This window comes from Phoenix dactylifera, chromosome 11 (genome assembly GCF_009389715.1).
Source record: "Phoenix dactylifera cultivar Barhee BC4 chromosome 11, palm_55x_up_171113_PBpolish2nd_filt_p, whole genome shotgun sequence".
NCBI lineage: Eukaryota > Viridiplantae > Streptophyta > Magnoliopsida > Arecales > Arecaceae > Phoenix > Phoenix dactylifera.
The window spans coordinates 828,987-850,129 of record NC_052402.1 but is presented as its reverse complement, the minus strand read 5'-3'; the positions used below and the strand labels follow the sequence as shown (position 1 = coordinate 850,129).

General features: G+C 38.9%; 2 protein-coding genes across 6 annotated transcripts; one reads left to right on the top strand and one right to left on the bottom strand.

Moving 5' to 3' along the window:
* Nucleotides 1-159: 159 nt before the first annotated feature.
* LOC103709000 (serine/threonine-protein phosphatase PP1-like) lies at nucleotides 160-9,820 on the bottom strand. 5 transcript variants are annotated; one of them, XM_026805347.2, is made up of 6 exons: nucleotides 9,364-9,820; nucleotides 5,411-5,970; nucleotides 4,863-5,075; nucleotides 4,037-4,087; nucleotides 3,680-3,950; nucleotides 160-843 (listed from the first exon to the last, which is right to left on the bottom strand). In XM_026805347.2, exons 1-5 carry the CDS (start codon nucleotides 9,551-9,553, stop codon nucleotides 3,798-3,800), a joined length of 1,167 nt encoding a protein of 388 aa, XP_026661148.2. In that variant the 5' UTR covers nucleotides 9,554-9,820; the 3' UTR covers nucleotides 160-843; nucleotides 3,680-3,797. The 5 variants fall into 5 exon arrangements, with proteins under 5 accessions (XP_026661148.2, XP_026661149.2, XP_026661150.2 ...); XM_026805348.2 differs by lacking the exon at nucleotides 4,037-4,087 and having other exon boundaries at nucleotides 9,364-9,819; XM_026805349.2 differs by lacking the exons at nucleotides 3,680-3,950; nucleotides 4,037-4,087 and adding an exon at nucleotides 1,195-1,304 and having other exon boundaries at nucleotides 9,364-9,819.
* A 4,620-nt stretch (nucleotides 9,821-14,440) lies between these two features.
* On the top strand, nucleotides 14,441-19,991 carry LOC103708999 (mitoferrin-like). The gene is made up of 2 exons (XM_008794140.4): nucleotides 14,441-15,405; nucleotides 19,529-19,991. Exons 1-2 carry the CDS (start codon nucleotides 14,656-14,658, stop codon nucleotides 19,733-19,735), a joined length of 957 nt encoding a protein of 318 aa, XP_008792362.1. The 5' UTR covers nucleotides 14,441-14,655; the 3' UTR covers nucleotides 19,736-19,991.
* Nucleotides 19,992-21,143: the final 1,152 nt, after the last annotated feature.

Sequence of the window (21,143 nt, the reverse complement as noted above, 5' to 3'; positions counted from 1 at the left end):
AGAATCAGATTTCTGATGTCCACCATTCCTCACTGACGACTTGGGAGGGCTCTTCTCTGATGAAGCAAGCTGGGAATGACCTGCATGAATACCAGAAAAGCCACATGCTGGGCATCAGTCGCATATGCAGGCCATCAGCTGTAATAACATGCATCCAAGTGAATTAAACAACATTAGATCCTGCTCAGAAAATCAGTTCCAAAACAAGTGAATTGAATAACCCCATTACATGCTCTGCACAAAATTATTCCAGAATGGATGGAAAGACGGGTGGCCTCAGGGCTTCCGGGTGCTTGCAAAAGGTAACCAAAAGGAGCTGGCTCATGAAGGGTATGCTGCGTATATAGTGTTTCTTTTTGTGGTGCCATCTGGATTCTTTTAATTCCTTTCTGGCTGTACAAGTAATTTAAATTGTTGAGATCATTGCTTGTCAAAATTGCAGTCATTCAGAGCCATCGCCGTCCAGGTCCATATCCCATAGACCATGGAAAAAGGTGTGATGCTATGAGCGCATCCCACAATATCAGAAACCAAAGTGCCCAATTGGTGTAATCTAGAGCACATCTGGTGCAAACAATGAAATTATATACACCATACAATTTGATGATAACATTAAACAACCTTTAATTTTCACACTTTCAAGCCAGAAGTTTGGCTAGTTGCCAAAAAAGGCCTCTGCCTCTTTAATTGAAACAAGGTGCATTTTTGTCTCTTATAGGGGGGCAAAGCACTAAATTCTCCACTGTGTGTAGGAATTCCAAAGAGCTGAATATGGTCTCCTGCATCTTCCAAAAACATACATCTACAAGAGCTAGCATGCCTCATCTCCTAACCTTTTCCACCCTGACAAAAGCACATACTAAAGCATTAGCTTGAGCTCGACTACAGTTGATTTGATATAATATTTAATCAAGTTCAACTGGAGCTTATCCACTTGAGCAGGATATGAAAATGAAAATGGAGATGGAACAAAAAGCAATGATGCTAGACTGAAATGATTAATCCTACTTATGGCATGGAATACATTACAGGCGTATAATTATTCATATATGAATAGGATTATCCTTAATAAATGGACAGAAAGCAAAAAATGCCAATTGGTGTACTGATTTTTTTTTTCATATTTTTAAAATGCTAATTGGTGAAATTAACCTTGCTAAGACACTGTAAAGGTCAACAATGATATTTCTTAACTAAATAGCTAGATACCGTCAAAACCCTAGAAGCCAAAAGCGAAAGCTGGAGCAGATTTGGGCACAATGGCAGGGAAGCATCATTCCAAAAAATTGAAGAAGTGGGGGCATCTAAAAAACAAAGAAACTTTAATAATTAGAACTAATGCGTATGAGATTATCAAGAAAAACAAATAAAAACTTCTGATTTGGTACCTTTACACAAAGTGAATATTTGGTAGAAATTTATTGGAAGGGCAAAAAAAAAAAAAAAGAGAAATATCTACAATCAGTTTTCACAAAGATCTGGAAATCATCATTAACCAATTCATTGAATGGATAAATTCATTAAAACCAGATAACCAAAAAAAAGAGGTGAGGCTGATCAAATTGTATGATAAAGCACTGAGCAATAATGAAGCATAAATCCCAAAAGATATCCATATGGAGTGCAAACAACAAAACTACCTTAATAGTTTGAAGAAAAAATACAGCACCATGTGCACATTTTATTTGGCAATTCTATTTTAACGAAACAATTTTGTATTGATAAACAATATTAAAAAAATAGGTGAGTATTGGTAATAGTAATAATTTACAGAGAGGACAAAAGAATGAAAATCTGTCACATAAACCCAAAAAGATATATATACAATGGATCAAAGCGACATACTGCATGCAGGAGGTTTGTCTAACAACATTGTCCTAGGAAGAGGTATTTCAACAAAGAATTAGCCTTTCTAAGCACATGGGATATTGGAGTAATTAAAGATACGACTCAGTTTTCAAGACATCTAATTTCCTTTTGCCAAGCAAGTTCCCTGATCCGTGCACTAGCCATGATGAATAATTTCAAAAGGAAAAGTCAAATATGTTCTCAAGGTAGGTTCTTAAGACTCCATTTGACATCTTCACTCCAAAATGGCTAAAAGTTGGGATTCTCACAAATGTGCCATTCCACATGTTTCAAGAGGAAATAAAAAATTCAAACAGTTATATTATCCTCTTCAACAATGTTTAGCCGTCCTTTTTCTTATTCTTCTTTCTCCTCCTCCTCTCTGATTCTCCTGCAACTTCTCCTTCTTCCTCAGATATGATTTCCTGACAAATCTTGTTTTTTTCCTTGATTAATCCCAAGGTCATATCATCAGCATCCGTTACACCCAGAGCTCCTACAAAACCCTATGCAGCCATAACTCACATTCACTATATGAATTTCACTAAGATGATATAAAATGAATTTTTATATGTCTGAACTAAAAATGTTAGATTTTAATCTTCCTCGTGTTTTAAAATTTCCAACCCCGTGAAACAATCAGGTTCACGGACCTTCCTCCGAATTCAAACCTATTTTAAATCAAGGCCTTCAAATCCACTGGAACCAGATATGACTAAATGGAGCTTTCTATCATAGCTTGCTCCCTCCTAGAGAAAAGTCTAAATTTTGTTCCTTTCAGTCACCGCCAAAGACATTATCATCAATTGGGAGCTCAAAAGATAATAAACCTGTTAACTAACAGAAGATATCTTCTTCCATTGAGAGGCATCTCCTAGTGAAGCCAATTTTCTCTTTAAATCCTCAATTATCAAGTCTCAAAAATGACCATAAAAGGGGAAAGCTTTTTCCCCTCCAAAAAGAAAATTGTTCCATTTCTCCACTTCCCTCATCATCACTAGAAGTATTTGGAAAAGAGATAAGTACAAAATGCTAGTTGATAGAAGTGAGTCTTGTCCATGGAGATCTTCCATCATAGAGCCCGATTCCCTGAACAATCTCTCAGCTTTCAGATCCCAGACAGAATTGAGAGGACAATCCAATAACGATGGCCAAAGATAAAAAAGATGTTGTCATCAATCAAGAATAACAGTGCTTACTAATTCTCATTCTAATAAAGCAAAAATAACTACAGTGTTTTTTAATTCTCCTTCCTAATTCATACAAATCACCAACATATGAGCAACTGTTGCTCTAAAATTTCATCCAAAGTAACAGTAGGTAAGATGCAATATATGCCCAGAATATGCCTAGAATTCTTAACGGCAATGCACATCAAAAAGATGGCTCTTAACCGATTTCTTAGAAACAAGATCATCATTGGCAGATGAAATATAGGAGGTAGAACACTACTAGTCGCATCAGAAGCCAAAATCATGTGCCTAGAATTTTAGTTATCAACAAAAATTTTGCCATATTTCTCCTCTATAAGTATAAGAAAAAGAGCTGATCATTTAGCCACCAAGAATTAACAATTGTAAAACACTGTCCAAAATCTTTCATGAGAATGTCATCCGCAAACTCAATATTGGAGACAGAAGGGAACCAATAGAAGCTACTGTGACAAGAATAAAATTCTTCAGTATCAACAGTATTTTGCAACATGTCCGCAACAACTTTTAAGAAATAGAGTAAAAGTTGATCAATTGGACCTAGCATCTATCATTGTTGAAGCCTTAGAAGAACCATGTTTGATATATAAAATTGTGGCATAATGTTACAAGGTTTTAACTTTTAAGTGCCAGTCTGTCTCATCCATGCTGTGTCATTCCATGCTGGTTCCACAATGGGCACAACTCTGCATCACACTACATATTGTAGGGTATTGACCTGTGCCATCCCGTATTGACCTATGCCAGTTCAGTACAGGTACATAACAGCTCAATCTCACTTGCTATTTTCACCGTGGCACTTGTTGAGCCAACCACTGACCAGCATTCCCTGTGCCAGTGGCAGTTAATCCTTGCACAATATTGCAAGAGTAGATTCACTCTGGACATTGCCTATTATAAAAGCACATAAGTTATTTATTCAAATTTTAACTGAAAATTAGAACATCAAGTTTGAAGATGGCAATGTTGAACAATACCTCATGAAAGTCACTGCTGGAAGCATTTGCATATAAATGTAGAAGGAACAACTGGATTCTCATGTATGAAAATAATTTCATTAGATTAAGAATTTCATGAAGAGAAAATTAGTTTCCTGGCACTAATATTCTCATACATCAACATCATATCTTTGTTCAAAAGAAATACTGTAAACTAGTCAAACCACTAGATCAAGAGATTCAAACACCATTGGCAATCTTTTGGCATGTTACACATCAAGTTACTGTCTTAGGTAAAAGGACCTGTCATCTGATACTGAAAACCAAATTTTTCTATATGGATGCATGCCACCAAAAATCTACATAATAAGGAATTCTAGTATCTATTGTTTAACAACATCAGCAACAATAGCATGTATGGCACTCCACAGACAAACTTCAGCCCAGTTTAAATATTCCGTAGTATAGCTGATGGCTGAGAAACTAATTTTAGATAAAAAGGAAATTTGTGATAATATAAGAAGAAAGAAGCCCTTATACAATGATTTTATGAATGAATTTGGCATGATCTGTGAGTGGAAACCTCCCTTCCTCACTGTAGTTCTCAGGATATTGTTAAGAATAGAACAAATATCATCGATATCTGAAAATAACAAGTTTCATCTTGCATAACGCAACAAATAACATAGTTGGACTAGTTCATAGCAATTGAACCATACCCATCTCATGAGAGTTCTGAAACAGCAGAAGACAGTACAAACTTAAAAACAATTTTTGGGTCACCAGAACTACAAAACCATGTTCAGATGCACTATACATTATAATTTATTCCATAAGGCAGCTTGTAGTGCAAGGATTTACTTACCTTTCTTGGAGGAGTCCCTGGTTTCAATATGTTGTTTCCAAATCCAAATCTTCCTTTCTTATCTAATGGTTTCAAGATCTGGAAAGAACAAGTCAAAGTATCATCTACACTCATCATGGCACCAGCATTGTCAAACTCCCCGCAATAATTTGGTGCAGAAAATATAGTCACCAGCTGGCGTTTTGCGAAAAACTCATAACCATCTTCCACAACCTGTTCAAACCTAAATTATCAAGCCAGATGCTCTAATATATATATACATATTAGCTTCAGCATGAAAAGGCCAACTTGGGATGAAATCATTCTCATGAGAGATAATAAGTTAGACCAGCTGCCAATTTAAGTTTTTTGACATGGTGAAGGATATAAACAGAATATGATTCCACTAGCCAATAAATACATGCTCCACCCTAAGGCAAAGGATAAAGAAACAAATAGTTTACTGAAATTAAGATTATTCTAATGAATATATAACAATTGGTCTAAATGTTTACTGGATCAACAAAAGAACTATATCAGCTGATCGGAGTTGAATTAATTATGTTTACCTGGTGAGCTCGACAGATGAGGTCCAAGTCTTGCTTCTGAAGTAACTCAGAGACTCTGTCAGGCCCAAAAGTATAGGAGACACCTCTATCATTTTCACCCCAGCCTTCAATATCTTTGTCGGGGTCAGCCCATAACAGATCACAAAGGAGGCCTTGGTCTGGTACATCCACTGGTCGAGCAATATTTCGGATCTGATCCAAGTTTTTCAAGTCAGGCGACAATCCCCCATGCATGCAGAGTATCTTCTCATCAATAAGGGCAGCCACTGGAAGGCAGTTGAAACAATCGGTAAAAACTTTCCATAGCCGAACATTAAACCTCCTCTTGCACTCATCATAAAACCCATAGATACGATTAATGGAAGCACACTCATGGTTGCCCCTCAGAAGAAAGAAGTTTTCTCTGTACTTTATCTTATATGCAAGGAGGAGACATATGGTCTCTATGCTCTGTTTGCCACGATCAACATAATCCCCAAGAAATAGATAGTTTGCCGCTGGTGGAAACCCGCCATACTCAAACAGCCGGAGAAGATCAGAATACTGACCATGGATATCTCCTGCCAATTAAGAAGTTAGGAGTGGCTATTTTAATTAGAAGACAAGCAGTACATAAAAGCTTATACATATACACAGAAAAACATGTGCACCCAGATGCATGCACATGCAAGTGTCACTCATGATTTGCCATATCAACCAGTACCGCCATGTAACAGGCCTCTCATACCATACTGGTAAGATACTCGTATGGTACTGGGTTTGATATGGTGCAAGGGCCGAACTGGCCTATACACCTTTCAGTTCTGCCTAGTTTCATGATGTATTGACCCGTACTACCCAATTTCAGGTGGCAACATATTTGAGTGTGAAAAAAGAGTCTCTCAACTCTACATTGGTACAAGCGATATACTATATTATATGGGACATACTATACCATACTAGTAATGTATGGATACAATCCCCAATACTAGGATAGCAAAACTTGACGCTGCTAGTGTGCCCCCTGCTAAGGTGCTTGCAGTATTTTAGATCTTAATGCCTCAAGTAGCAAGCACAAAAATGTTTGTGTCAACTCTACATTGGTATTGGGGATATACCATATCATATAGGACATACTATACCATACCAGTAATGTATGGATACGATCCCCGATGCTGGTATAGCAAAACTTGACGTCGCTAGCGTCCCCCCTGCTAAGGTGCTTACAGTATTTTATATCTTAATGCCTCAAGTAGCAAGCACAAAAATGATTGTGTGTTAATAGGACCCAATTCTCACTTGTTTCTGGTATATACTACTATTTCGATAACCTACTGAAGCAAGGATAACTCAGTAAAATCCAACTGCAAAAACATTATTCAGAACAAATAACCAGACACTATCAGTTGCCTAACAATATCATTTTTAAAAGTAGAGCTGAGTGATTATGATTTACGATCACAGAAAGATATTATCCCTGAACCCTAATTTGAACCTCATATATTACAATAAAACACAAGGGAAAGCTTAGATAATACTACAGCATCAACAACCCATGCATCATCCTCAGAGAATTGTGTGGCAAACAATTATTCTAATATGCACGGAAAAGATGGGCCTGCTTATTCCTTCTTTTCATGCATATGATTACAAACTAAAAGAAGCTCAAGATCTTAAGCTGGTAAACACTGAAGGAAAACTGTACAAAAAACTACACACATTAACCTCTCAGCACCTGAAGATCATTTGTAGCCCCGGTGACAAAGGTGCTTTTGCTTTAAACCTGTTGACTACATATAAGTTACATTTCATAAATTTCTATATAGTTATGAGATCCAAGACATTTTGATGCCCATACAGTAGCATCTGCATATGTTAAATCATCACCATCGAACTGTAAAGATGCTTATTTAAGAGCTTCACACCATTGCAGTAGCTCCACATTGCACTGAATTGCTCAAGAAGCATCTTTCAGAAATCAAGGGAAGAACAAGTTCATGTAGTTGCTGACGAGGTTTCCACTTCTGATGACAGGCACCTCCAAGATTCAGTAAGCATTACAAAACAGAATGAAGTTCATGGGAAAAAAACAAAACAAAACAAAACAAAAGTGTCCCTGTAAACCTATTTCATGGCTTCAGTCACCAAAGACCATAGGTGTTGAGAGGCAGGTATTGAGAGGCATTGCATACAGACACAGGAGGACACATAATGGTCAAGTCACTAGCAATTAGTGAACAAACTTTACCCGAACTTTCTTTCCTAATTGTTCTCTTCAGAATCTCCTAGCATGAGAACAGTAGTTATAGTGTTGATCTTGTTGCATGTTTTCCAGACATTCCAGCAACTTGAAAGGACTTGATTTGCTCAAATCATCACTCAAGGTTCAAATGAAGTGTAATTTTTCTTTCATAAAAAAGTAGTGCCTAAATTTGTTAGTACATAAATGTGTGTAGTACATCACATAGCTTATACAATGCAAGTTATTTGAATGATAACTGAGAGAAGAAATAGAACTTAAGCTTGGAAAAAAAACACAAAAAAGAAGGAATTTAGGAGCTCACTGGATGCCTCCATTTAAAACTTTGTTCCATATTAAAAACATAATGAGAGAATTGATCAAACAGATTTATGTAAGAGAAGGAGGGAAAATATCTCATTTAGGAGAAGAAGGAGATGAAGAAGAAGATATGACTTCGGAGAAGATTGTTTGCTTAACAAGTCTAGAATTACAAAAAGATGAATCATGTAAAACCCCAGAATTGATGAAGACCTAAACCCTAGGATAATGTATCTTGGCCTTAAACTCAATCTATAACTAAGTTAAAGTTAGAATTAAGGATATTATGTCACAGGCATGGTCTCCATGACATTGAGAAAATTAGTCCCTAGGTGTTTCACTGAACATATGGGACGTCCGCTCTTGCTATCATTTCAGAGCAACCAGGTTGATATGATGTCCGCACATGTTACATGACAGGAAAATTCCAATCCTAGACATGGAATCAATAAATGAAGAAAATGAAGGTCAAAACTCCCTGATGTGTGCACGCACGCGCGCACACACAATAAGTATCGGAAAGAGACTTGAAATAGGCATAGCGCCCAGACTCGGAGAAAATGGCCATGCTAACCCTCAACCCCTTCATGAACTGCACTGGAAAGAGTTGTCTGCCAATATCATGAAACAAAGTTGTCTAAAGATGAATTAAGATATCCTGAAAAAGATTCCAATGAGGTAGGCAAATCAAGAGCACGTTTGTCTGTTTGAAGTCATTCAGCCAGCAAAGAAAAACTCTCCTAAGAAAGAAAAGGAAATTTGATTCTCCTCCACCTAAAAATCAATATTTAAACAAGAGATCTAGAAAAGGCTAAAATTTCTCTTCCAAAGACCCCCATACAATGGCAGTGGGAACACTACTCAAGAAACCTTAAGCCTATTATGCCCCAGATCAGGGACCCGAGTAAAAGCAAGGAACTACTTTAACTATTGGATATTTGGATTTGTCGGACGAAGGGAAGAGAAACAGAAAGAAAACAGTTTTTTTGAAAGAAAAAAAAAAAAAACTTTGGAGTAACTCTTTCCTTTCCCTCAATTACTTGATCGTACAAGGGTAGTGTATAAACCCTAAAGAAAATACCGGCCTATCACAAGCACAACCAAGACAAAAGCTAAGTAAATTTTGGAGCCGATAGCTACGCCAAACAACTAGAAGGGTCAAAAATCCATCTTTTCACATCAAAGTGTTCCCACCAAAATTTCGATCCACTATGAACGGCAGACTAACGGGATACCCGTGCTACAGGCAGGCACTGCGATGAAGCAAAAAGCAACACCAAAGATTTTTTTTTTCTTTTTTTGATGTAACGGAGGGTTTCACCACCCAGTTACCCCAGAGAAGTAGAAAGGTGCTAAAAGATCATCTTTTTCAGAATCGAAACCCATATTCTAATCAAGATTTCAAATTTATTACCGCAAATCTTGATCGGCGCCTCGAGCTCCAAAAGATTAGGCTGGCTGAGGAAGATTTCCTTGGATGCGACGCAGAGCTGCCGGATCTCCGCCTCGGTCAGCTGCACCGTCTTCGTCGCCCCTCTCCCGGTCTTCGCCGCAAGAAGCCGCGCTATGATATCATCCAACAAACCCTCATCCATCGGGGGCATACTGAACCCTCCTTCCCTATTTCTCTCCCACCCCTCCTCCTCCTCCTCCTCCTCCCAGAATCCTAAACCCCGGACTCCACAGCGGCTCGTCGATCGATCCAAGGCGAGCGGGGTAAAGCACGAGGACTTCGCGGCGGCCAAGAAAGGGAGGAGACTTCACCAAAAAGAGAAAGGGATGAGATAGTGGGGGAGAATCAGTTTTTCTTTAATATATGTATAAAATGTCGCCCGTGTACTCGCGGGCATTAATGGTCGGCTTGCCGTCGTGGAAGAGGAAGATCTTTAAAAAAACGAAAAAAAGACAAGGAGGAGGGGAATGGGATCCGACCGTTGATGTCGACAGGTGGAGCTTTGGATTTGGATCACGATGATATATATCTCTGTCGTTATCTAGTGGGCCTCCTCTCCCTGTCTGCGGCGTGTGAACGGGGCGGCGGGGGTCCAAAACTGGAAAGAGAGGAGCGGACGCCAGCCGGGTGAGTGGAGACAACTTGACTTTCTTTTAAAAGCAGATTAATTAAATAAATCTATCCATGGCTATCAAAAAATAAAAAAATCTAACAACTCATGAAAAATATCTTCCACAAATCGACGGCAAAATATATCCTCTTCTCTGTAGGTATATTTAACCTCATAAGAATAAAAAATTATTTTTATTTTTAAAATTATTGAAGAATAAATATTGATATATAAAATTTTTGATCTAGAAATCCGTTTAATTATTGTCCAGGAGTCACCTTCTAAAATAGGAAAGTTTTTAAAATTTTTATTACATATAATATATCTTCCCATGCAGCATATAATTTTATTATTAAAATTATAATATTAAATAATCTAACACATTCTGCCACCGCGTGAAATAATCTGATGTCTGGTCCGATTTTTGGGGTCATTAGCTTTTTGACTTTCTCGTGACATTATGATAATTGATAGGATGGAAAGAACGGATCCGAAGTAGCTTGAAAAAAGACGTTCGAATTTTGGGACTATAGCTTTTTGACTTTCCCTTGCCATTATGATAGAATGGATAGAACGGATCCGCAATAGTTTGAAAAAAAGAAGAAGTTGGATGGTTGCGATCAGGACGATTATTTTGATGAATTTTTTACTGCTCCATGCTTCCACTCAATCCTTCTAGTGAAATGGCCTACTAGCCATTGGACATTCTAAGCGTGTTCTACTGATCAATGCAGTTATTGATACATTAGTTGTTGTCACCATGATTTTATTCGTATTAGTAATTGGCTTATGACATAGAGTGCCCAAATCCTATCTCGTTTAAATTCAAAAAATCGTAGTCTCATAAATTTGTGCTTATCCATCATTGTGCACAACTTGGCTCTGATACTATATTGAGAAGAAATAATGAAGAAAAATAATTGTATTTCTTTCTAGTTTTACAATGTACAGGAGCAGCCTTTATATAAACTAGAAAGCTGACGAAATTTGATAAGACCGACTAAATTTGGTACAATCAATCAATCATATGATTTTAACACCGCATCATAAATAAGTTTGCCTCCTCCAGCTCTAAAAAATCACAGATCATTATAGGTTCATATGATGATAGCGATTAAGTGTAACACTTTATAACAAATCAGTAGCACGAGGTGCGTATCACATGGTAGCACTGATGGGAGGATGTGGTTGAGTAAAGCCAATGCTATAATGATATGTGAGATGTAAGGATGTGGCTTATTTGAATTAGGTGGCCAATAATCAAGTCTGCATCAACCATGCAAGAGTTGTAAGAGGTCTTTGCCTAAATCATTCAATATCTGATCATATTTGTTCTTTGCATCGATGCGAACATCTTGATTTGAGCTTCGAGCATAAGGTGCTTCATATCAATATCAGTCGCATGCGTGATTCTATCAACTTTCTCCAGCACGTAGAGGTAAAGGAATATGTCCATCGTTTAATAATGCTCGGTCCTCCCCGTTCCCCAAACGTATCTATATTGTTTCACAAGTGGGGGCCACGCCGGCAGGGAGAGCGAGTGAGATCGTTAAATACCGGCACACGTCACAACATGCGCAAATAAAACCTTTCTACGTTGAAACCTTCCCCGTGGTCGTCCTCGACATGCATTTTATTAATGGGCTCCTTTTTGAAAAGACTAAGGCTGGCCAAACCTAGGTCGTACAAGATTTCCAATATCAACAAAAAAAAATATTCTTTAACTGTACTATTTTAGCCCGGAGTTCTTGAAATATTTATTTTGCGTAGGTTCCATGAAAGAGTGATTCATCTCCTCTCGTGCCATGGATCGTAGATTGTGCTTTGCATAGATCTCCGAGCATTTAGAATTTTTTCATTTATCCGTCTACATAGATCTCGAAGCGACTATTGTGTAATCTAAAAGTGAATTCACCAAAAGGAAGATGAGTACACCCCAATCCTATATCATACTTTATAGATCATGAAAATTTAATAAAAATAAAAAGTTTAAACTTCTCTTTTTAAATTTTTTATTATTTATCATGCTATTCGATAGATTCGAGTTTTCCGGATTGAAAAAAAAGATGTCTTGCAAAGTTTTAAGACATGCAATGGTCACATAAGTGGTTACTTGTATGAGAAATACTAATAGTAATAATATTAGTAAGTTTTCCATCACAATAGGTTTATAGCATGGATTTACTCTAACATTTTACATTGGTTATAAATAAGCTTACTAGGCACATAATAACGATATTCCTTGACGCATTCTACTTTTACGTGATATAATTTTAGGGGATAAAACTAAAGATGAAGCTTAGCTTAAGTTGGAATTATGGAAGCTTGTATTAAAACAATGAGTTTTACATTATATTAGATAGAGATTGAATATATACAATATCGTTTTAGTAAAATTAGAAATATAAATAAAGATCGATTAAAAATAGAGAATTGTGAAGTTCTTTAGAGTGATCATTTTTGGAATTTAGGATCAGTTATTCATAGAGGAAGATTAGAAAAGATGTCATCTATAAGATTAGAGGAGATTGGATAATGGGGAAGTACAACTAAGATATAATGCGATCGCAGATATTGGCCAAGTTGAAGAAAAAAAATTATAGGATGGTCATATGACCGATTATATTTTATGGTACAAAACATTGGATAGAAAATAACACACACACACATATATATAAGATGAGTACGGTTGAAATAAAACTATTGAGATGAATGCTTGGCAACGTAAGTACGTAACAAAAGATGGAATAAGAAATGAACCAATTTCTAAAAAGATAGATGTAGCATTAATTAAGGACAGAGAAGGATGACTCAAATGATTTGGATATATATAATATAGGCGGATGATATTATTGGTATGAATGAGTAATTTGATAGATGTAGAAAGAAAGGAAAGTAGAAGTAGAAAAAAATTCATATGGGTTGAAGTAGTAAAAAAACCTTGATATGCTGCATGTTTTAAAAAGTATGATCCTAAATAGAGCCGAATGGAGGAAAATGATTCACATATAGCTGACTCGAAAAACTTAATTGACTTGAATTGAGGTGTGATGGTCAGATGAGTCATTTTGTAATGCTTGTTTAGAGAAGTTGGATGGAAGGGCCAGTCAGCAAAAATGTGAAATGACGGACCCTTTCAGATTTTTTACAGAAAGGGACTTCGAGCATAACTCGAGCAAAATTGAAAAAGTGTTGGCGTGTCGCTCTTTTTAATGCACGTGCATGGCATGTGTAAAATATTGGGAGGAAAGTCAAGGTCTATAAAAAATATTCGTGTTCAATGATTGATGCCTGTTTTATAATATGATTTGGGAGACCACAACAAGAATTAGTCATCAAGCAATAATTTATATGGACACAATTGATGCTGCAAAATTCAAATGTAAGCTCGAGAAGAACAAATAAATCTTTGAGATTTTTCAAATGTGAATTTAGAATGAATAACTCAAAAATAGATTACAATGATATGCTGGTTTAATCATTTTTTTTTTTTTTTTTGGAATATAGCAGCTTACACACAACGGATATTAGTACATCCCGAAGCATCAATCAGTAAAAAAAAAATTACAGGAGAATAAAAAGTTATGCTGCGATAAAGGCATGCACTGCCCCTTCCTTCAAGCTAGGCCGGGAGGGTAATAAAAACAACATGAATGACTTGTAGGTTGCTATAAACGTATGAAACTTTTAAGGTGCTATAAACAATCTTCTTACCAGGTGGAGGGAGGATTGGTGCAACTCACAATTTTGTTACAATGGATCTGTTGATTGTGGATGGCCAATTCAATGATCATGAGTACACAAAACTTTTCATCTCCACTTTAGGAGTGCCCTAAAGCATGTTCTGCCATGAATAAGCAAATAGTTTAGATCCTCTATGATTGATTCTTTAAATATTTGGAGACCTTGTGCTTGTTCATTGCCATTGAGATAACTGACAGAGATTAGGTGCCTACTATCTTTGGTTGCTCGATTTAGCAAAACATGTAAGACAAGGGCCGTCTGTTGAACTAGGGTTTCAAGTTCAAGTCTTTTGAAACAAACCCAATAAGCTGGCCAGTAACTCCTATAATACACCATATGTTGATGACTGGTTTTGTCTTTTGGCAAGTTTAATTACTACGTTATAGTTGTATGTTTAGAATTTCTTTATCATATGACAATCTGAAGATTTGCATGCTTGCGTAGATGGAAATTAATCCAATTATTCTATATTAACTTATTCCAGGATACCGTTTTGTCCTTCGTCCCACGTGTGACAGCTTTATCCCAAGGTCCGAGTTCCTTTTTTTTTAAATTTTTTTTTTTTTATTTAAGGTTGGGTGTATGAAATGTCGAGTCTAGGCCCAGTTATCAGGGATCCATTTCGGAGCTAAATCCGAAAGCTTTCAAAAATCGGATCTCCTTAACGGGTTATCGGTACGAGTAACAGCCCCAGTTGCACTCCCGCGAGCTTCTCATTCCGACAAACACCTGTGCGGCCTGTCCACAACTTTCCCTCACCGTCGCTTCTCTACCCCACCAGTCCCCGTGCCCCCTCTCCCCTATCCTTCGTCCAAGCCCAAAACTAGGATCAGGGCCGGGGTTTCACCCACATCTCTGGTGATCTCCGACCCTACTTCGATGGCCGCAAACCTACTCCGATGAATCCCCCCCGAGAGCTCGAAACCCCGGTTCTCGCCGCATCCTCCGCCGAAGACCGGATGGACGGCCTCGGATTCTGGAACTTCATGGTGGCGGGGTCGATCGCCGGCATGGTGGAGCACATGGCGATGTTCCCGGTGGACACCCTCAAGACCCGGATGCAGATGCTCGCCGCCTCCTCCCCCCACCACGCCCTGGTAGGCCGGTTCCTCGCCGCCATCGTCCGCTCCGAGGGGCCCTCTGGCCTCTACCGCGGTATCGCCGCCATGGGCCTCGGCGCCGGCCCGGCCCACGCCGTCTACTTCGCCGTCTACGAGGTCTGCAAGGACCGTTTTGGTGGCAACCGGCCCGACGGCCGCCACCACCCCCTTATCCACGCCATCTCTGGCGTCCTCGCCACCACCGCCAGCGACGCTGTCCTCACCCCCATGGACGTCGTCAAGCAGCGCCTCCAGCTCCGCCGGAGCCCCTACGGTGGGGTGAGGGATTGCGTATTTCGGATGCTTAGAGAGGAAGGGCTGGGGGCGTTCTACGCCTCCTATCGGACCACCGTCATCATGAATGCCCCGTTCACCGCGGTGCATTTCGCGACCTATGAGGCGGTCAAGAAGGCACTCAATGGGATCACGCCGGAGAACTTGAACGAGGAGCAGCTCTTGGTTCATGTGACTGCGGGAGGGGCCGCCGGAGCTTTGGCCGGAGCCGTCACGACTCCATTAGACGTCGTGAAGACAAGGCTACAGTGCCAGGTATGGTCGTCGTCCTGTATTCTTCGTTCTCTCCCCTGTATTAATATGTGAATGATAGAAAATCTGCAGTTTTGGTTGCGGAAACGGGGCGAATGAAGCTTGATAATTATCAAGAAGTTTTAGACTATAGATGGAAATACACAACAATTCTGGAAGATCCTTGAATGGTATCACTGATGTCGGTATTTCTTTTTTATTGCTGCATTAATAGAAGCAATGCACGAGGGAACAAAACTAGTGTTCTAGTGTTTGCTCTGACAGTGAATGTAATAGTTTAGGGTGATGAGATCGCTAGCTCTTTTGGTGGAATTTGTTGGACTGGGTGTGCTTGTGAGTAGTGAAAAAGAATAGGATATTACACATGAAGTCTAAGAAAAGAAAAAAATTGATGTCAAAAACAGTCGGGACTGAAGAACACATTACCTCAGTATGCACATTTTGCTATGTTTTGTTAAGAGGGGATAATGAAAGGATGTGGAGGATTCTTCTCAAAATTAAACAAAAGTCTCATACTGCTTATCACAATCAAATTCAGTTTGGTGACTGAATTTAACTTTGGGTACAGCTTCTAGAATAGAGAACTGTCCCATCTGTCTCTTGAGGAATGTAGTTGGTGTGGTGGTCTCCCTCTTAAAGCAAGGGTTGGGTGATATCTATATGCTGATAGTGCACTTACAATTTAAAGAACAGATCTTTTATTTTTTCTTTAGAATGCAAGGATTCAAAATTTCAAATTTTACTCATCAAGGTATACCAGATTTTCAACAGAATAAGAATCTAATTTTTTGCAAGATATAAATATGACATTTCATGAACTGGAGTTTTCTTTTTCTAAAGGGTATGGCGATGCACACGTGCTTGCATGCCTACCTGCCTTTCAAATTATCTATCTAATAGAATAGCAACGTTTATCCCACTTTAAAGATTCTCAATATATTACTTTGATTTTGTGGGAGAAGCTTATCAAATTCTCAAGGACATTGATTTAATGTCTTAAGGGCATCTTATAAGGATTCTGGTCATTGGAGTACTAAAAGGTTCAAATCTTGATATTTGATCGAACTTTAGACAACATTTTTTTTTTTTAAATTTTGTCTTTCCAAAATGAAAAATCTTGGATGGATCACAAGTTGAATCAACAGAGTTTGGCTGACTACAAGTCTTATGGAAGTCCTCCGTGAATTGGTGTAGAAGCCCTGAGAAATTTTGAGTTTCTGCAACAAATGGGCCTTTCGTTAAACATGTAGAGCTTGTTGTCGTATACAGAGGCATACTATCTCTTATGCAGTTTAAAGTCAAGCACTGAGCATTGCTCTAGATTTTTCTAGATGAGGAGATTCACGAAGTAGTGGGACAAGAGGAAAGATTTAGTGTAGGGTCTAAATTTTTTCTCAAGACAAAATTACAGGCCAAAGGACAAAATTCAAGCACAACCCTGTATCCCAAATTAGTGTATTAAATGTGGGTAACGCCTGTGCATTTAGCTTTTCTAAAGATCCTTTTGATTTGATCAATCTTTTATTGACAAAGAACAATTAATGAATAAATATAACAGCAAGAACCTTGTTACCATCATATTTTAGATGTGTCTTGGCTCTACCTTTACAACTAGATCGGTGTGGAATGCAAACCATCAAAGAAGGCCAGCTAGGAGGTATCTTGTCACATATTTGCTAAACATTGTTTGTGGGTAGATTGAGATTGCAGATGCATATGCTAATGCACTTAGAAACTTTATCTCCAAGTAGCTGTACCAGCTTGTTTCTAGATCCATATGACAAGAGAAAAGGAGGCTGATGATGCACATCTTGCAGCTGATTTTGTGGTCAAAGTGGCAAAGTTTGATTGCCTCTAGGTGTGAAAGTATTGAAAACACGAATATATGGTTTATATCAGCCCATGTTATAATTGCATTTTTGTATGATGAATCAAGTTTTGGGTGGTGCATAGTTGCTGCTTGCTTGTATGGGAAGTATTTGAGTTCAGGTAGTTCTAAAAGCACTCTATTTTTCTATAGTATGTGTGCACGCGCACGTTTTGCGCGTGCGCACATGCCTACTTGCTGCTTGCTTGTCTTTATATATAGTTCTGTCTCCATCTGTATGTTTATGTATATGTGTTTAAGTATTGTTTGTTGTGTTTATGTGCTTAAACTGTATATCAGTACAATTTTTGTCCAAGATAAAACCTTGATGAGATTAGATATCTTGAGAACATTTCTTCTGTATGTTGTGAATTGTTGTAGGACAAACATACAGTGATGCCTTGAAGAGGAAAAAAGCAAGATGAATATGGTATACTGTGGATTAAAATATTAGGTAGTTAAGAGAGCATATGCAACATAAGCTATTATGGGCATGCTGAGGAGATATCTCTTATCATAGGCTTGCCGGACCAGTACTAGAGTTTGTATCGGCCGGTGACCGGTCCGATACGGTATTGGTACATATGGTACCCAACCGGGGTGTATCGAATCAGGGAGAGGGAGATGGGGAGAGAGAGAGAAGGAGAGGGAAGAAGAGAGAGAAGAGGGAGGGAGGAGAGGGGTCTTATGGAGAGTGGGAAGAGGGAGGATAGGGAGGAAGAGAGAGAGAGGGGGAGGGAGGGGTGGGAGAGAGAGGGGGGATATGGAGAGAGGGAGGGGGTTTGTGGAGAGGGGAAGAGGGAGAAGGAGAAGGAGGGAGAGAGAGAAAGAGAGGGAGGGAGGGGGCTTACCGAGAAGGGGAAGAGGGAGGAGAGGGAGGAAGAGAGAGAGGGAGGGGAGAGAGAGAAAGAGAAAGAAGGACTTATTTCGGTGTTAGTCAATGTCGGTCAACATCGAAGAGGGGAGAGAGAATGAGAGCGAGCAAGAAGTGAGCAGGCGAGCGAGAGAGAAGAGAGAGAAAGCACTTTTTTGAACCTTCGATTGAACACAGGGGGAGGGCATGGTTTATAAACCGAACCGACCCACCGAACTGTTCCAATTTAGCGGTGGCTCAGTTTAGTACGGGATGAATCGCCTCGTTCGGGTCGGTTTGGAAAACGGTACTTTTATCCACGTTGAAAGGTCAGAAAAGAGTAGACTTGAAGAGAACTTGGATGAATACATAATAGTGATTGTCTCCGAAAGACTTTGCATTGGATAGAAACCAACGACGAGATGAGAATGTAAATAAGATGGGCTTGTATCTCCTGTTAGTGGGTTTCATCTTTTCTAGTTCCGTTTGGGGGAGGGATGCATCATCTTGCAGTGGCACTGGGAAATGGTCTGGTGCTTGGAGGTTTGTAAGCAATGCTCTTAAACAATTGTTTAACTTTTGAGTGGTATTCTGGCACTATCTAAATTACCTTTTTTATGCCAAAAACCTAAAGAACTTAAAAGCTACTGTAGATAGCTTAATAAGAATTGTTTTTCAGATGAGACTATAATCATCCTCTGCCTGCTTTGATTTTTTTCAGCAGTTATGTTTAGTACTGAAGGTTTTTAGCTTGTACATACATGACAAAGAGCCTGGTTATCTTCTATATTATTAGCCTTTTGTTTCCCATCCATGCTGACATGCATGTCATCTCAATAAGTAATTCTATGGTGCTCATGTTACAATTCTATTGCTATGTGGCATAAGGAGATTAGTGTAATTCACTGAAGTTGTTGCCAAACACTGGAAGTTGGTTGACTACAAAATTGCTAGATCAGCATTTGTGGGTCTTATGAACTTCTCATGTGCGCATAATGGGTGCCTTGAAGCATTTTGCCACCTCTGTTATCTAACTAATTCTGTCCCAATTTCCTGTATGTCATGCTTAATCATGTATGCTTTTGCAATTCTACTTTATTTTCTTCTTGCTGGGAAAGGACACAATGTTTTCCAAGACGTAAGTTATGATGTTCTTCGGGGTAATCCATTGTTAACAACTGTTTCATAATTAACTTTTGAAATCTCCAAGGTTGTTCCCTTCTAGCTCCTTTCAAATCTTAGTAATGATGTCAACACATTTATGCTTGAATGAGGCGTCATCTGAAGCATATAAGCTGCTTGGGGTGCAGTATTTTATGCTCGTGGGTAATTTGTTGAGATGTTTCGTATTCATAGGCTCTCCTCATGACAAGTTTCTCATAGTTATCCTACGTGTCTCTCTGCAGGGTGTTTGCGGTGCTGATACATTTAGCAGTAGCTCAATTATAATGGCTATTAAGAAAATAGTAGCCAAAGATGGACCTCGAGCTTTAATACAAGGTCTGAAGCCCAGAGTTCTATTCCATGCTCCAGCTGCTGCCATTTGTTGGTCCACATATGAAGCCATGAAAAGTTTCCTCGAGCGTTGTTCTCATGTGACATCTCTACCCTGATGCAGAATAGTTGCCTGCCGGTCGTCCCAGCTATCCAATAATTTTTTTGGTTGCTCCTGGTAGACCACCAGCTGTGACAGTTCAGTTTTGTTGGAACTGGGAGATGTTGAAATTCACAAAGCTTAAATTTATCAGCTTTTTGGTGCACCACGAAGGCTCTTGCCTGATTATTTTTTTTTTAATCTTGAAGTCTAATTATTTATATATATTTCATTTAATGTGATGAACACAAAGGGTCCAATGCATTTAGTTGCAAGAAGTCCAGTTTCCCTCATCAGCTGTGCCTGAATCTTAAGAGTTAAAAGCTTGATGGTTTGACTGAAAACCTGGAGAACAAATGCGTTGAACAAAGGCCATGTATGAGCCTCTGCTAGCAACATTCTTGAACAAAGGTCAAAATTTCATCTTTCAATGCTGATGACTGGAAAACTGTTTTCTAAGACTGCTAAGCCTCAGCAGCCGTGTATGCCCTCTGAGGAAGTAAGTAGGGCTTAATTTAAACACGGCTGTCACCGGATACAGATGGCTTACGTGCGAAGCCTCTGATGGATCACCTCTAGTATCAGTCTACATGTTGGTACAGCGAGAACATCACAAGATAAGAGCAGCCATGTGGCAAGTATTAGTAGGAAATGCCGCCAAGTTGTTGGCCAAATCTTTTTAAGCATGCATACCGGAAGGCACTCCATGACCTAGTCCGGGAAGCGGATAAGACCAGAGGTGCATAGCAGACTTATCCTATCCTATCCCTGGTATAAGCGACAAACACCGCATTTTGGAGCTGGAACCGCTGATCCACACCGTTCGGTCAAATCGGGACACCCGGAGATCGATGGTTCTCTAGAGTCTCCAAAACTTTGCCATCCCCTCTTTTTTGTTCCCTTAATTGATGCAAATATTTATTTATTTTAGAGAGGGGGGGATGAAAATCCCACTTGTATTATAACCATCCAAGTAATTTTAAGATACGGTACCCAAGGCTCGAACCACCAAGCAAAGAGCTGTGACCATTCCGAACAGCCCCCAACTCGTAAAATAACCTTTCATCAACAAAACAGAAAAGACAAAGGTGCAAGTCTTTTAACCGGAATAATAACCGGCACATGAAAATAACTAATTTCTAACTACATATTTTATATCATCCTTTCCTTATCCCATTCATTCTGGTATTAACTGCGCCTGTGAGGGATAACAAGTTAACCGGAATAGGATTTTGCTTCCAAAAAGTGCTTTCATGGTACACCATACAATTTCACCGGACATTAAGCTTGAACAAAACATCGAGACTCGGGCTTACTGTTTTAATTATAAAAAATAGACTCCATATGAAGAAACAGAACTAACGCATGCATTATAGAGAATACCGAGTCTCAAGTCGATGCATACGACCGACTAAGAAAAAACCCTA